Source organism: Ascaphus truei, chromosome 6 (assembly GCF_040206685.1).
Source record: "Ascaphus truei isolate aAscTru1 chromosome 6, aAscTru1.hap1, whole genome shotgun sequence".
Taxonomy (NCBI): Eukaryota; Metazoa; Chordata; class Amphibia; order Anura; family Ascaphidae; genus Ascaphus; species Ascaphus truei.
The window spans coordinates 127517743-127532159 of NC_134488.1; the positions used below are offsets into that span (position 1 = coordinate 127517743).

The 14417-nt window shown below is 51.4% G+C and overlaps 1 protein-coding gene across 1 annotated transcript in view; it reads right to left on the minus strand.

The window, feature by feature from the left end:
• The window catches only part of LOC142497883 (phospholipase A2 inhibitor NAI-like), a 33817-nt gene extending 22822 nt beyond the window's left edge, over positions 1-10995 (minus strand). The window contains exon 1 of the mRNA XM_075606283.1: positions 10774-10995. Within this exon, the coding sequence (XP_075462398.1) occupies positions 10774-10825 (52 nt within the window). The 5' untranslated portion in view covers positions 10826-10995. The remainder of the gene's footprint in view (positions 1-10773) is intronic.
• Between the last annotated feature and the right edge of the window lie 3422 nt (positions 10996-14417).

Genomic DNA, 14417 nt, shown 5'->3' on the forward strand with positions numbered 1-14417 from the left:
TGTTACGCAAGTCTTGCAAGGTTCTATTAAGGGCTTCAAGTGCTTTTTTATGCGCCATGGTACACTCATCCCAAACAATAAGTTTGCAAATTTGAAGAACACGGGCTTGGCCAGATGTCTTGGTAATATTACATGTTGGGTTTTCTTCATGAGCAATGTTTAGTGGTAATTTAAGAGCTGAGTGCACAGTTCTTCCTCCATCCATAAGAGTGGCTGCAATGCCAGATGATGCAAGTGCAAGTGCAACATGATTGTGCATTCTTATTTCTGCAAGGAGTAAATTTATGAGAAATGTTTTGCCTGTTCCACCTTGATGTGTTGTCATACACTGTGTGAGGTAGCGGGATAGGGGGAGGAACATTGGTGGCATGGTGTGTGAGTGTAGGCCGCGGCCTCGTGGTCCGGTTGCGGTAGGGAGCTGTGTGAGGTGCAGGAGATGTGGCGTGCTGTGCGGTCCGTGGGAGCTACACTGTGTGAGGTAGCGGGATAGGGGGAGGGACATCGTTGCCATGGTGTGTGAGTGTAGGCCGCGGCCTCGCGGTCCGGTTGCGGTAGGGAGATGTGTGAGGTGCAGGAGATGTGAGGCGTGCTGTGCGGTCCGCGGGAGCTACACTGTGTGAGGTAGCGGGATAGGGGGAGGGACATTGGTGGCATGGTTTAGCGGGGTAGGGGGCCTCGCGGTCCGGTTGCGGAGGGAGATGTGTGAGGTGCAGGAGATGTGAGGCGTGCTGTGCGGTCCGCGGGAGCTACACTGTGTGAGGTAGCGGGATAGGGGGAGGGACATTGGTGGCATGGTGTAGCGGGGTAGGGGGCCTCGCGGTCCGGTTGCGGAGGGAGATGTGTGAGGTGCAGGAGATGTGAGGCGTGCTGTGCGGTTCGCAGGAGCTACACTGTGTGAGGTAGCGGGATAGGGGGAGGGACATTGGTGGCATGGTGTAGCGGGGTAGGGGGCCTCGCGGTCCGGTTGCGGAGGGAGATGTGTGAGGTGCAGGAGATGTGAGGCGTGCTGTGCGGTCCGCGGGAGCTACACTGTGTGAGGTAGCGGGATAGGGGGAGGGACATTGGTGGCATGGTGTAGCGGGGTAGGGGGCCTCGCGGTCCGGTTGCGGTAGGGAGATGTGTGAGGTGCAGGAGATGTGAGGCGTGCTGTGCGGTTCGCGGGAGCTACACTGTGTGAGCTAGCGGGATAGGGGGAGGGACATTGGTGGCATGGTGTAGCGGGGTAGGGGGCCTCGCGGTCTGGTTGCGGTAGGGAGCTGTGTGAGGTGCAGGAGATGAGGCGTGCTGTGCGGTTCGCGGGAGCTACACTGTGTGAGGTAGCGGGATAGGGGGAGGGACATTGGTGGCATGGTGTAGCGGGGTAGGGGGCCTCGCGGTCCGGTTGCGGAGGGAGATGTGTGAGGTGCAGGAGATGTGAGGCGTGCTGTGCGGTCCGCGGGAGCTACACTGTGTGAGGTAGCGGGATAGGGGGAGGGACATTGGTGGCATGGTGTAGCGGGGTAGGGGGCCTCGCGGTCCGGTTGCGGTAGGGAGATGTGTGAGGTGCAGGAGATGTGAGGCGTGCTGTGCGGTCCGCGGGAGCTACACTGTGTGAGGTAGCGGGATAGGGGGAGGGACATTGGTGGCATGGTGTAGCGGGGTAGGGGGCCTCGCGGTCCGGTTGCGGAGGGAGATGTGTGAGGTGCAGGAGATGTGAGGCGTGCTGTGCGGTCCGCGGGAGCTACACTGTTTGAGGTAGCGGGATAGGGGGAGGGACATTGGTGGCATGGTGTAGCGGGGTAGGGGGCCTCGCGGTCCGGTTGCGGTAGGGAGATGTGTGAGGTGCAGGAGATGTGAGGCGTGCTGTGCGGTCCGCGGGAGCTACACTGTGTGAGGTAGCGGGATAGGGGGAGGGACATTGGTGGCATGGTGTAGCGGGGTAGGGGGCCTCGCGGTCCGGTTGCGGAGGGAGATGTGTGAGGTGCAGGAGATGTGAGGCGTGCTGTGCGGTCCGCGGGAGCTACACTGTGTGAGGTAGCGGGATAGGGGGAGGGACATTGGTGGCATGGTGTAGCGGGGTAGGGGGCCTCGCGGTCCGGTTGCGGAGGGAGATGTGTGAGGTGCAGGAGATGTGAGGCGTGCTGTGCGGTTCGCGGGAGCTACACTGTGTGAGGTAGCGGGATAGGGGGAGGGACATTGGTGGCATGGTGTAGCGGGGTAGGGGGCCTCGCGGTCCGGTTGCGGAGGGAGATGTGTGAGGTGCAGGAGATGTGAGGCGTGCTGTGCGGTCCGCGGGAGCTACACTGTGTGAGGTAGCGGGATAGGGGGAGGGACATTGGTGGCATGGTGTAGCGGGGTAGGGGGCCTCGCGGTCCGGTTGCGGTAGGGAGATGTGTGAGGTGCAGGAGATGTGAGGCGTGCTGTGCGGTTCGCGGGAGCTACACTGTGTGAGCTAGCGGGATAGGGGGAGGGACATTGGTGGCATGGTGTAGCGGGGTAGGGGGCCTCGCGGTCTGGTTGCGGTAGGGAGCTGTGTGAGGTGCAGGAGATGAGGCGTGCTGTGCGGTTCGCGGGAGCTACACTGTGTGAGGTAGCGGGATAGGGGGAGGGACATTGGTGGCATGGTGTAGCGGGGTAGGGGGCCTCGCGGTCCGGTTGCGGAGGGAGATGTGTGAGGTGCAGGAGATGTGAGGCGTGCTGTGCGGTCCGCGGGAGCTACACTGTGTGAGGTAGCGGGATAGGGGGAGGGACATTGGTGGCATGGTGTAGCGGGGTAGGGGGCCTCGCGGTCCGGTTGCGGTAGGGAGATGTGTGAGGTGCAGGAGATGTGAGGCGTGCTGTGCGGTCCGCGGGAGCTACACTGTGTGAGGTAGCGGGATAGGGGGAGGGACATTGGTGGCATGGTGTAGCGGGGTAGGGGGCCTCGCGGTCCGGTTGCGGAGGGAGATGTGTGAGGTGCAGGAGATGTGAGGCGTGCTGTGCGGTCCGCGGGAGCTACACTGTTTGAGGTAGCGGGATAGGGGGAGGGACATTGGTGGCATGGTGTAGCGGGGTAGGGGGCCTCGCGGTCCGGTTGCGGTAGGGAGATGTGTGAGGTGCAGGAGATGTGAGGCGTGCTGTGCGGTCCGCGGGAGCTACACTGTGTGAGGTAGCGGGATAGGGGGAGGGACATTGGTGGCATGGTGTAGCGGGGTAGGGGGCCTCGCGGTCCGGTTGCGGAGGGAGATGTGTGAGGTGCAGGAGATGTGAGGCGTGCTGTGCGGTCCGCGGGAGCTACACTGTGTGAGGTAGCGGGATAGGGGGAGGGACATTGGTGGCATGGTGTAGCGGGGTAGGGGGCCTCGCGGTCCGGTTGCGGAGGGAGATGTGTGAGGTGCAGGAGATGTGAGGCGTGCTGTGCGGTTCGCGGGAGCTACACTGTGTGAGGTAGCGGGATAGGGGGAGGGACATTGGTGGCATGGTGTAGCGGGGTAGAGGGCCTCGCGGTCCGGTTGCGGAGGGAGATGTGTGAGGTGCAGGAGATGTGAGGCGTGCTGTGCGGTCCGCGGGAGCTACACTGTGTGAGGTAGCGGGATAGGGGGAGGGACATTGGTGGCATGGTGTAGCGGGGTAGGGGGCCTCGCGGTCCGGTTGCGGTAGGGAGCTGTGTGAGGTGCAGGAGATGTGGCGTGCTGTGCGGTTCGCGGGAGCTACACTGTGTGAGGTAGCGGGATAGGGGGAGGGACATCGTTGCCATGGTGTGTGAGTGGAGGCCGCGGCCTCGCGGTCCGGTTGCGGGAGGGAGATGTGTGGCGTGGAGGGGAGGGGGGGTTTGAAGAGGCAGTCTGCAGTGTTTGGTGTTGTGTGAATGTGTGTGTGTGCTGTGTTTGTGCGTTGTGTGTAGATTCTGTACCTCAGTGGTTCCCAAACTTTTTCGGTTCAAGGCTCCCCAAGGCAATCAGAATTTTTTCAAGGCTCCCCAAGGCGATCAGGATTTTTACGCGGCGCCCAAAGTAAAAACAAAGGTGTATATACATACCTAACAGTTGCAGTGCGCAGTTGGTGTCTCTCTCACACACTCTCACTCTCTCTGACCTCACTCTCTCTCTCTGACCTCACTCTCTCTGACCTCACTCTCTCTCTGACCTCTCTCTCTCTCTCTGACCTCACTCTCTCTCACTCTCTCTCTCTCAGACCTGTCTCTCTCTCTGACCTGACTCTCTCTCTGACCTGACTCTCTCTCTCTGACCTCACTCTCTCTCTCTGACCTCACTCTCTCTCTCTGACCTCACTCTCTCTCTGACCTCACTCTCTCTCTGACCTCACTCTCTCTCTCTCTCTGACCTCACTCTCTCTCTCTCTGACCTCACTCTCTCTCTCTCTGACCTCACTCTCTCTCTCTCTCTGACATCACTCTCTCTCTCTCTCTGACATCACTCTCTCTCTGACCTCACTCTCTCTCTCAGTCTCCCGGTGCTGCTCCTCCAGCGTGCGCGCCGGGCCTCCCTCTCTCAGCGTCGCTGAGCCGGGCTGAACAGATGCACAAAGCCCCTGCATCTGTAATCAGCGCTGCTATAGTTCCTCTGGCCTGGGACATAGTAAGCGCTTAGGTGCTGCTGCTCGCTCTTGCTTGCTGCCGCTCGCTCTACCAGGAGCTTTTCGCTGTCCTGGCAGAGGAGACAGCAAGCGCGCTTGGTAGGCGGGTATCACTGTGTGTGTTTGTCACTTGGTAGGTGTGTGTGTGTGTGTGTGTGTGTGTGTGTGTGTGTGTGTGTGTGTGTGTGTGTGTGTGTGTGTGTATTATATAAAATTTAAAAATGAAAAAAAAAAAAAGACATGTGAGAATAAATTATTTATTAACATTGTGCAACTTTGATAAATATATTCACACGCACACATCACACACACATCACACACATCCATATACACCACACATACATATATACACACACACACACACACACACACACACACACATATATATATATATATATATATCACACATACATATATATATATATATATATATATATATATATATATATATATATATATCTATATATACATACATACACACACACACACACCACACATATATATACACCACACATACACATATATATATATATATATATATATATATATATATATATATATATACACACCACACATACATATATACACACCACACACATATATATATATATATATATATATATACACACACCACACATACACACACATATATACATATATACATATATACATATATACACACACACACACCACACATATATACACACACACCACACATATATACACACACACACACACACCCTGCAGCCTGTTTTTCTCACACACACACACACACACCCTGCAGGCCGTTTTACACACACACACACACACACACACACACACACACACACACACACACACACACACACACACACACACACACACACACACACACACACACACACACACACACACACACACACACACACACACACACACACACACACACACACACACACACATTGGATGGGAGCGGTCACGTGACCGCTCCTCTGCTTCCCCTCAGAGGTTTTTTTTTTTTTTTTTTTAAATGAGCTAGCAGCCCTTGTTTCCCGCTGCTGGCGGCCCTGATCGCGGCGCCCCTCTAGCCAAGCCGCGGCGCACCAGGGCGCCGCGGCGCACAGTTTGGGAAACACTGCTGTACCTGATTCGGCAGTCTGTGGTAGCAGACGTGAAGGTTTTGATAGCTGTGAAGCGTGGCCCCAGAGCAGGTTGAGGATTAGAGGATTAGGTGTTGCAAAAGCAAAGAAACTCAGTGAGGGGTGGGACAGTGTGGAAGTATTAGGGCATTGGTGTTGGACGCAGGCCAATGAGAGGTGTGCGGGGTCGGGCATTGGACGCAGGCCAATGAGAGTCAGTGAGGGGTGGGACGCAGGCCAATGAGAGGTGTGCGGGGGCGGGCATTGGACGCAGGCCAATGAGAGTCAGTGAGGGGTGGGACGCAGGCAAATGAGAGGTGTGCGGGGGCGGGCATTGGACGCAGGCCAATGAGAGTCAGTGAGGGGTGGGACAGTGTGGCATTGGTGTTGGACGTAGGCCAATGAGAGGTATGCGGGGGCGGGCATGGCCTGAGCAGGAGTGACAGGCCCAAGGTCCAATGCGATTGACCCTTGGGACGCAGACATACAGTGATTTCACAAATATATAGTAGATAAAAGACAGACACACAAAGTTACACCATTCATGATTAACATACTTGCTGAGGATGGGGTTAACAAATAAATCCGTTTCTGGAACGAAATTCCTTCAGATCACCTTTTTAGAGCACTTTCCAATGACCGGTAGTTACTCACAAAAAGTCCTGGACATCTGTTAATTCGCCTCTGTTGGTGTGGCGCTGTTGGTGTGGCGCTGTTGGTGTGGCGCTGTTGGTGTGGCGCTTGGAATCTCCTTGGAATCTGCCAAATCTGGGCTATGTCAGAGTTTTTAAAACTTGTGGTATTCATTCCCAGAAACCCTGCAGCCCAATCAAAAAACCTTATCAATTTCCCTAGCAACCAATCCGAGACCATTAGACGGGGTTTCTTAAACACCTGAGTGTTTCCCAGGGGCAGGTAAATATTCTTCTCTGCCCCTTTGCCACCCATGGTGCGAGGCTCCAGAGTCTGGATCTTGGGCAAATGGTGTTAGCTTGCCTTGTGTCAGGCCAGGATATGGGTACTCCAGAATAACGACAGTGCCCCTCCTGTCCTAACACCTAGGCATCTCTGAGCCTTTCAAGTACGGCCTCCGGACAGACACAGAGGCACCAACTAGTAGCCATCTGGGTCTTCTGGAATCCAGGACTTAGAAAGCCCTCAGTTAATATAAAGGTTATCAATATCTATACACATTAAACTGTACCCGTTTAATAAAAGAAATGGTGTCCTGTCTTCTGTGTGCTAAAAGTTATGAGTTCCTATTCTGGTGTCATGAATGGAGTGAGTGTATATATTCCCTACAATCACTAGCCTCATTCTTGGCACACATGAGAAAAATACTTTAAAACTTTTTAAAACACTGCAACATGCTCAGCTTTATAACCTTAGCTCGAGCACCTTCCTGAACCCCTACTCTCGGCTCAGGATACCTGGGCATGTATGTGGGTACTTCTGCTATACTGGGGAACCCCTGCTATTCTAAGGACTCTGTGTATACCTGCAGATATATTTTAACAACTTCATACCCATTTACCTTGTCTGGAAGATACTGCAGCAGGGACTCTGGCGGTGAGTCGTAAGAACGTTTCCAGGGTCCGAGGTTGGTGGAATAATGTGCTTAGCTGTATCCGAAGATATCACTCAATCTCCGGATACAACTTTTGGGGTATCCCATAACTCCGGAATCCCGCTACATAGACACATTCTGCAAAGACTTTCTCCGCCAAACCCACCCTGAAACTTACAGCCTAGAAATCACCTGATCCCAGCATCCCAGTAAAGGCAAAAACCACATCTTTCTTTAATGTCGCAAAATCAGTATACAGTTGCAGTAATAGATTTTTGACATCTGGGTCCCAGAGCTGGCACTCTAAGACCCTAACACACGGGTCAGGGTTAACAAAGTGGGCTTCACCTTTATTATAAGCCTGGTTAACCCCTTCACCGTCACACTGCCCATTTATCTTCTACATTTTCCCCTGCAAACACATCATCTCAATTTATTCCTTGTAGATTAGTCCTAAATGTATTAAAATCTGCCTTTCTAAAGTTTAAGGTCTTTGTTGAACCCAAGTAATCTGTTTTTTGATAATTTATTTCAAACGAGACCGTGTTACCCAAATGTTCCTGGACTTGAATATTTGTTATTACTTCTGCATTGTTTGATATTACCAAATTTGGATAAAAAGTCCTTCAGTGAGGCAGTGAAGCTAGGAAAGGAAGGAGGAAGGCAGAAGACCAGGCCGGAGAATGATAATACAGCTCAACCCCGTTAGAGTGCGATCCGCTATAACGCGGATCCGCATATAACGCGGTTTGAGCGTGGACCCCGAATATTTAAACAAAAAACATTTTTTTTTTGCACACACACACTGAACACACACACTGAACACACACTGCACACACTGCAAACACTGAAAGCACACCGCACACACTCACAGCACACTGCACACACTCACAGCACACTGCACACACTCACAGCACACACAGCACAGTGCACACATAGCACACTGCACACACTTACAGCATGCACACAGTCCCCCCCCCCCCCCACATCCCCTAACTTTGGTGTCAGCTGCTTGGGCATCGTGGGGCTGCTGGCAGGGATCGGTGCGGGGCTGGGGGGGGATCGGTGCAGGGCTGGGGGGGTGGATCGTGGCGGGACTGGGAGATTGGTGCGGGACTGGAGACGGGATCGGTGTGGGGCTGGGATCGGTGTGGTGCTGCTAGGGGAAGTGAGGCTGATGGGGGAAGTGCAAGGGGAGTGTGGGAAACCTGCGGACCTGGCAACACTGGTGGGGGGGAATGCTGGGAGAAGTACGGTGGCTTCTGGATGACGTGTAGGGTTGCTGGCGCCTCACTCCACCTCTTCCCCCCTCCTCCCTCCTCCCGATTGGGCGCACAGCGGCTTTTTTTTTTTTTAATTAGCGCAACCCCGGTTATAGCGAGGTCGGATCAGGTGGCCCCCGAGAACTGCGCTATAACGGGATTGAGCTGTACCATGAAGAGGAGAAAGACATGTTAATACCTGGAGAGAATATCAACAGAAAGAAGGTTACTTTGGGCAACAATAGATTAAGAATATCATAATATATTTGAAACATCATCATTACCATTCTTACTATTTTTGTATGTAAGTAATTATTTTCAAAATAAACATTTTGTTTTTGTGTGCAACAACAAGAATCCTGAATTCTTTTATGCTGGAGTAAATCCATAGAAAAGGCGTGAAAAAGGACATTTAACAAATACATTCATGGGAGAACAATTTTGGGCACCAACATTAAAAAAGACATTATGGAACTAGAAAAGTGCAGAGAAGAGCCACCAGATTAATAAAGGGATTGCAGAAATTAGAGAAAAGACCTCAGATGAGGTGTTACAAACCCCTGGACTGAAATAATGAAGCAGGAGGGACTATATACCCTTATAGGGAAACAGGGTGTCGAGAGCCCGTAAGCAAGACTGAGGCTGCCGCAGGATATTGATCCAAATGATCCACAGAGTACAGAGACAGATGAGCAAAAGGGAATAGCCAACAACCCCACAAATGGCCCCACCAGCAGAACCCAGGACCAGAATGAACCCCTAGTGTGATAAGCAAGTATCCAATCCTGCTGATGTGCAGCAAATCTTCAAGTCAATCATATCATATGAAAAACGAAGGGAGATCCAGAAGCAGGAAAAAACGGCGCACAGCAGTTCCTAAAAATCTGGGGCTTAGGCAAGATGTGCAGTTAAAAATAACTTTTCTTGCTTGGCAGACATCATGGTGGTATACAGTGCAACCTCTGACCAGTTTCGCGCTAAAAATAGCGCGTTATCACTCTTTGATAACTCTGATGCATTGATCTTGTGAGATTCACTTCTCTATTTGTGTTAGCTACATATATGAAACAAGGTACTCACGGACCCGTAATGACAGGTAAGTACATTCCGACATCTCGGCGTGGTGGAATCGGAGTAACAATAGGAAGAAGAAAAAGGAGCATAGGTGGCAGTCCCCTTCAGTTCCCATGATCGCTATGCTCCTTTTTCTACTTACTATTGTTACCTAGATTAATAAAGGGGGGTGGATAATCTGATTCACGAGGAGAGGCTAGCTAAATTGCATTTGTTTACATTAGAAAAGAGACGTCTAAGAGGGGATATGATATATACACTATATATGGATATATTTGGGGACAAGGAGCTTTCAAAAGAACTATTCATCCCACGGGCAGTACAAAGGACACGGGGTGATCCCTTCAGGTTGGTGGAAAGGAGATTTCCCCAGCAACAAAGGAAAGGGTTCTTTACAGTAAGGACAGTTACAATATAGAATGCATTACCCATGGAGACTGTGAAGGCAGATACAATAGATTTGTTAAAAAAAGGTTGTACATCTTTTTAGAAAGGGAAGGTATACAGGGATATACCAAATAAGTAAACATGGGTAGAATGTTGATCCAGGGAGTAATCTGATTGCTAATTCTTGGAGTCAGGAATGAATTTATTTTCCCCTTTATGAGATATCATTGGATGATATTTCAATAGGGTTTTTTGTTTGCCTTCCTCTGGCTCTATATACTGTAAGTACAAATATAGCATAAAGTATCCGTCATCTTAATTTAGTATAGGTTGAACTTGATGGATGTATGTCATTTTTCAACCTCATCTACTACTGTATGTAACTATAACTATGTAACTGTTACGATTAATGATTGCACGGTTTGCATTTTCTTTAATATACAGTATTACTAATTGTGAGTGTTTTTTTTTATTTGGTAAATAAAAATGACTTGTCTTCAGGAACCGTAGTGTACATTAAGCTCTAATAAATTATTATGAAATTCTAGATTTTGTTTTTTTAACATAGGCTATTCAATGCTCAATTCAAATGAAATATTACCCTGTACAGGGTACCAGGAACTTCTAATCTCATGTCATACGCTTCTAGTTTTCAGCAACTTTTTTTATTGCACGGAGCACAAATCATACAGCAGTTTTTAAGTGCAGCTCCAAGAACAAAGGGAATAACCACCTATGTTATAAACGTTTTCTAGTAATCTGCCCCTTCAACGAGTTAAAAGGCACAAAAACACAATAGAAACAAACTTACCTGTTGCTGCCAGAGTGGAGAGGACACAGAGAACTTGCAGAAGGGACCTCATTGTGAGAGGTTCTAGGCGCAGTGTGTGCAGCTCTGGGTGATACAGTAATTATGCAGCCGGAGCCTCAATGTTAAACCCAGCCCAGATGCTTTTTTTTATTTATCCATTAGTAGCAGAGAAAGGGAGGAATGTTTGTGCTCTTCTCGTTCCTAAAGAGAGGGAGGATGGCGTTGACAAAAATGAAGAGGCGAATACAAGGGAAGAACATGAACTTGTCAACTTTAGACTTGGACCAATAACAGTAAGTAAGTGTTTGCAGGCAGCTTTATGTAAGTGCTTATTTTAACCATTTGTTGGATGGGAGCATTTTCACCAACTTTAAAGGCATATCATCTTCTTCCAGTGAAGCCACATGTGGGATTATTAGCCTCATGGTTCGGGATTTGATATTATAAAGGAATGTTCTCATTTTAAACACTCTGTGTTGCCCATTTCTACTTTTTTGTACACAAACCTTACACCAGTTTTTCAACAGGGAGACTTGACTACATAATCCCGTTTGTGATTAATAGACAATAGGAAACAGTATACATCAAAGCCCCGCTTCTCGGCACCCCGCTTTTCGGCGATCCGTTGATACGGCGGTACCGAGAAGGGGGCCGCCATGTCTGCGCATGCGCAGAATGGGGAAGTCTGAGGTCACGCATGCGCAGAACGGGTAGTTTGCGAGGGTGCGCATGTGCAGAACGGCTGGTTGCCGAGGGTGCACACATGCAGAAGGGGGAATTGCTGGTTTGCGCAAGCGCACACACCAAAAATCACCGGTCACACTTTCCGGCGATTTTCGCTTTGTGGCGGTCCCTTAGAACAGAACTCGCCGCATGCCCGGGGCCCTCCTGTATACATCGTTCTAACACATGGATGCAGAGGAAGCTCGCACTGTGTGACATCTAATGTCCTGAGCACTGCTAGGGGTATAATAGTACTTCTTGTAACTGTTTTCGTAACTATTTTGAGGAGGCGAAGGCTCCAGCATGGGGACGTCGGCTCCATAAGGAATGCGACGGGCTGGTGGATGTGAGCTAGGGGGTCGGCTGACCCCTCTCCCCCATGGTGGGGTATGGCTGGCTTACAGGGGCAGGTAATGGGCCTGGGTCCCCACCCAAGCAGCCAAATAGCAAGAGGGAAGGGTATTCCAGAGGTGGAAGTCAGAGCTAACGGAATTCCCACCCAGGGCCGGTTGGGATGTTTTGCGGGGCTCGGTGCAGGAACATGTGCGGGGTCTCGGTGCAGGAACATGTGCGGGGTCTCGGTGCAGGAACATGTGCGGGGTCTCGATGCAGGAACATGTGCGGGGTCTCGGTGCAGGAACATGTGCGGGGTCTCGGTGCAGGAACATGTGCGGGGTCTCGGTGCAGGAACATGTGCGGGGTCTCGGTGCAGGAACATGTGCGGGTTCTCGGTGCAGGAACATGTGCGGGGTCTCGGTGCAGGAACATGTGCGGGGTCTCGGTGCAGGAACATGTGCGGGGTCTCGGTGCAGGAACATGTGCGGGGTCTCGGTGCAGGAACATGTGCGGGGTCTCGGTGCAGGAACATGTGCGGGGTCTCGGTGCAGGAACACGTGCGGGGTCTCGGTGCAGGAACACGTGCGGGGTCTCGGTGCAGGAACATGTGCGGGGTCTCGGTGCAGGAACATGTGCGGGGCTCGGTGCAGGAACATGTGCGGGGTCTCGGTGCAGGAACATGTGCGGGGTCTCGGTGCAGGAACATGTGCGGGGCTCGGTGCAGGAACACGTGCGGGGTCTCGGTGCAGGAACACGTGCGGGGTCTCGGTGCAGGAACATGTGCGGGGTCTCGGTGCAGGAACACGTGCGGGGTCTCGGTGCAGGAACACGTGCGGGGTCTCGGTGCAGGAACACGTGCGGGGTCTCGGTGCAGGAACACGTGCGGGGTCTCGGTGCAGGAACATGTGCGGGGCTCGGTGCAGGAACACGTGCGGGGTCTCGGTGCAGGAACACGTGCGGGTCTCGGTGCAGGAACACGTGCGGGGTCTCGGTGCAGGAACACGTGCGGGGTCTCGGTGCAGGAACACGTGCGGGGTCTCGGTGCAGGAACACGTGCGGGGTCTCGGTGCAGGAACACGTGCGGGGTCTCGGTGCAGGAACACGTGCGGGGTCTCGGTGCAGGAACACGTGCGGGGTCTCGGTGCAGGAACACGTGCGGGGTCTCGGTGCAGGAACACGTGCGGGGTCTCGGTGCAGGAACACGTGCGGGGTCTCGGTGCAGGAACACGTGCGGGGTCTCGGTGCAGGAACACGTGCGGGGTCTCGGTGCAGGAACATGTGCGGGGTCTCGGCTGGTGGGTTATAACAGATGCTTTAAAAATACAACTGTGACCATTTTTCTTCCAACGATATATGTGGTCTCAGGTTATTGATGGTGGTAGCGTTACCGAGACGGGCGGAGCATTTAGCCTTTATCAGCTTCACATTGCAGGACTGATGAGTGTAAAAGCATAAAACAGCTGTGATAAATAGGTTGTAAATTTTAACATGGACATGATCAAAAAATGGTTGAAATAGCTGTCTGTGAGTAGGTTAACTGGCTGTGCACTTCTTTAGCCCAGGCTGTGCTGATAATCTGTGTAATACAGCAGGCAGACGTTTTTTTGTGTTCCATGTTAAAATGGATGAAGGAGTAAAGAGTGACATTATTCTCATTTGCATTTCATTACCCAGAATCCTTGGCGGCAGTGAAAGCAATGTTTACTAAGAGATAATGGGGAAAGACAGGGTTGCAGACCTGTCTGAGACATGCAAATGCTCCTAGAATGATCTGATTTTAGCACAGTCTTACTTTTCCACCTAGTGTCCAAAAGTGGTGTTGCTTCTTCCCAGGTCATTGCATGGCTATGCACTGCTTTAACCCTATCTGTGTTGAAGAGCTGTGTAATACGGCATTCATATGCTTATAGGGGTCCAAATTAAAATGGACATGATGTGGTTCAGAATTTGCTTCAACAAATGCAGGACAAGTTTCAGTACTCATTTCCATTTAATTTCCCAGAATCCATGGCTGCAATGGAAGCACTGAATGCTAAGAGATAATGAAAGACAAAAGCTGTGTTGCAGACCTGTCTGGGACGTGAATGTACTCACAAGCAGGCCTGTATTTACGCAAAGGCCTACTAAGCCCAGGCTTAGGGTGGTGAAATCAAGGGGGGCGGGGGCAAATTTCAGAGGGGCTGCTGGTATGGTTACAAAGACCCCGCTTTCGATGCATTGCCATGAAACGTGACATCATATGGCGTCCCATTATCATGGAAACATGTCGTCATGTGACTTTGGGACGCTGCAGGAGGTGGAGGCCAGGGCGGAGAAAAGGTATTTGCCTATGGACGGAAACATTCTAAACCGGCCCTGCTCACAAGTGATAGTTTTAGTTGCCTAGCAATGCGTAATCCCATTCCTAGAATTCTGCAGATTCTCTGACAAGAAAAAAAGAAGTCGCACTGAACGTTTCTTCAAGATAAGTAGGAGAGGCCCAGCAGAAACCACTGTATGTGCCTTTCAAAGGGAAGCACATGGTCCAATGATTTTGCAAGAGGAACAGAGGAATGATGCAGGTATATTTGAAGGATCTGCTTTGT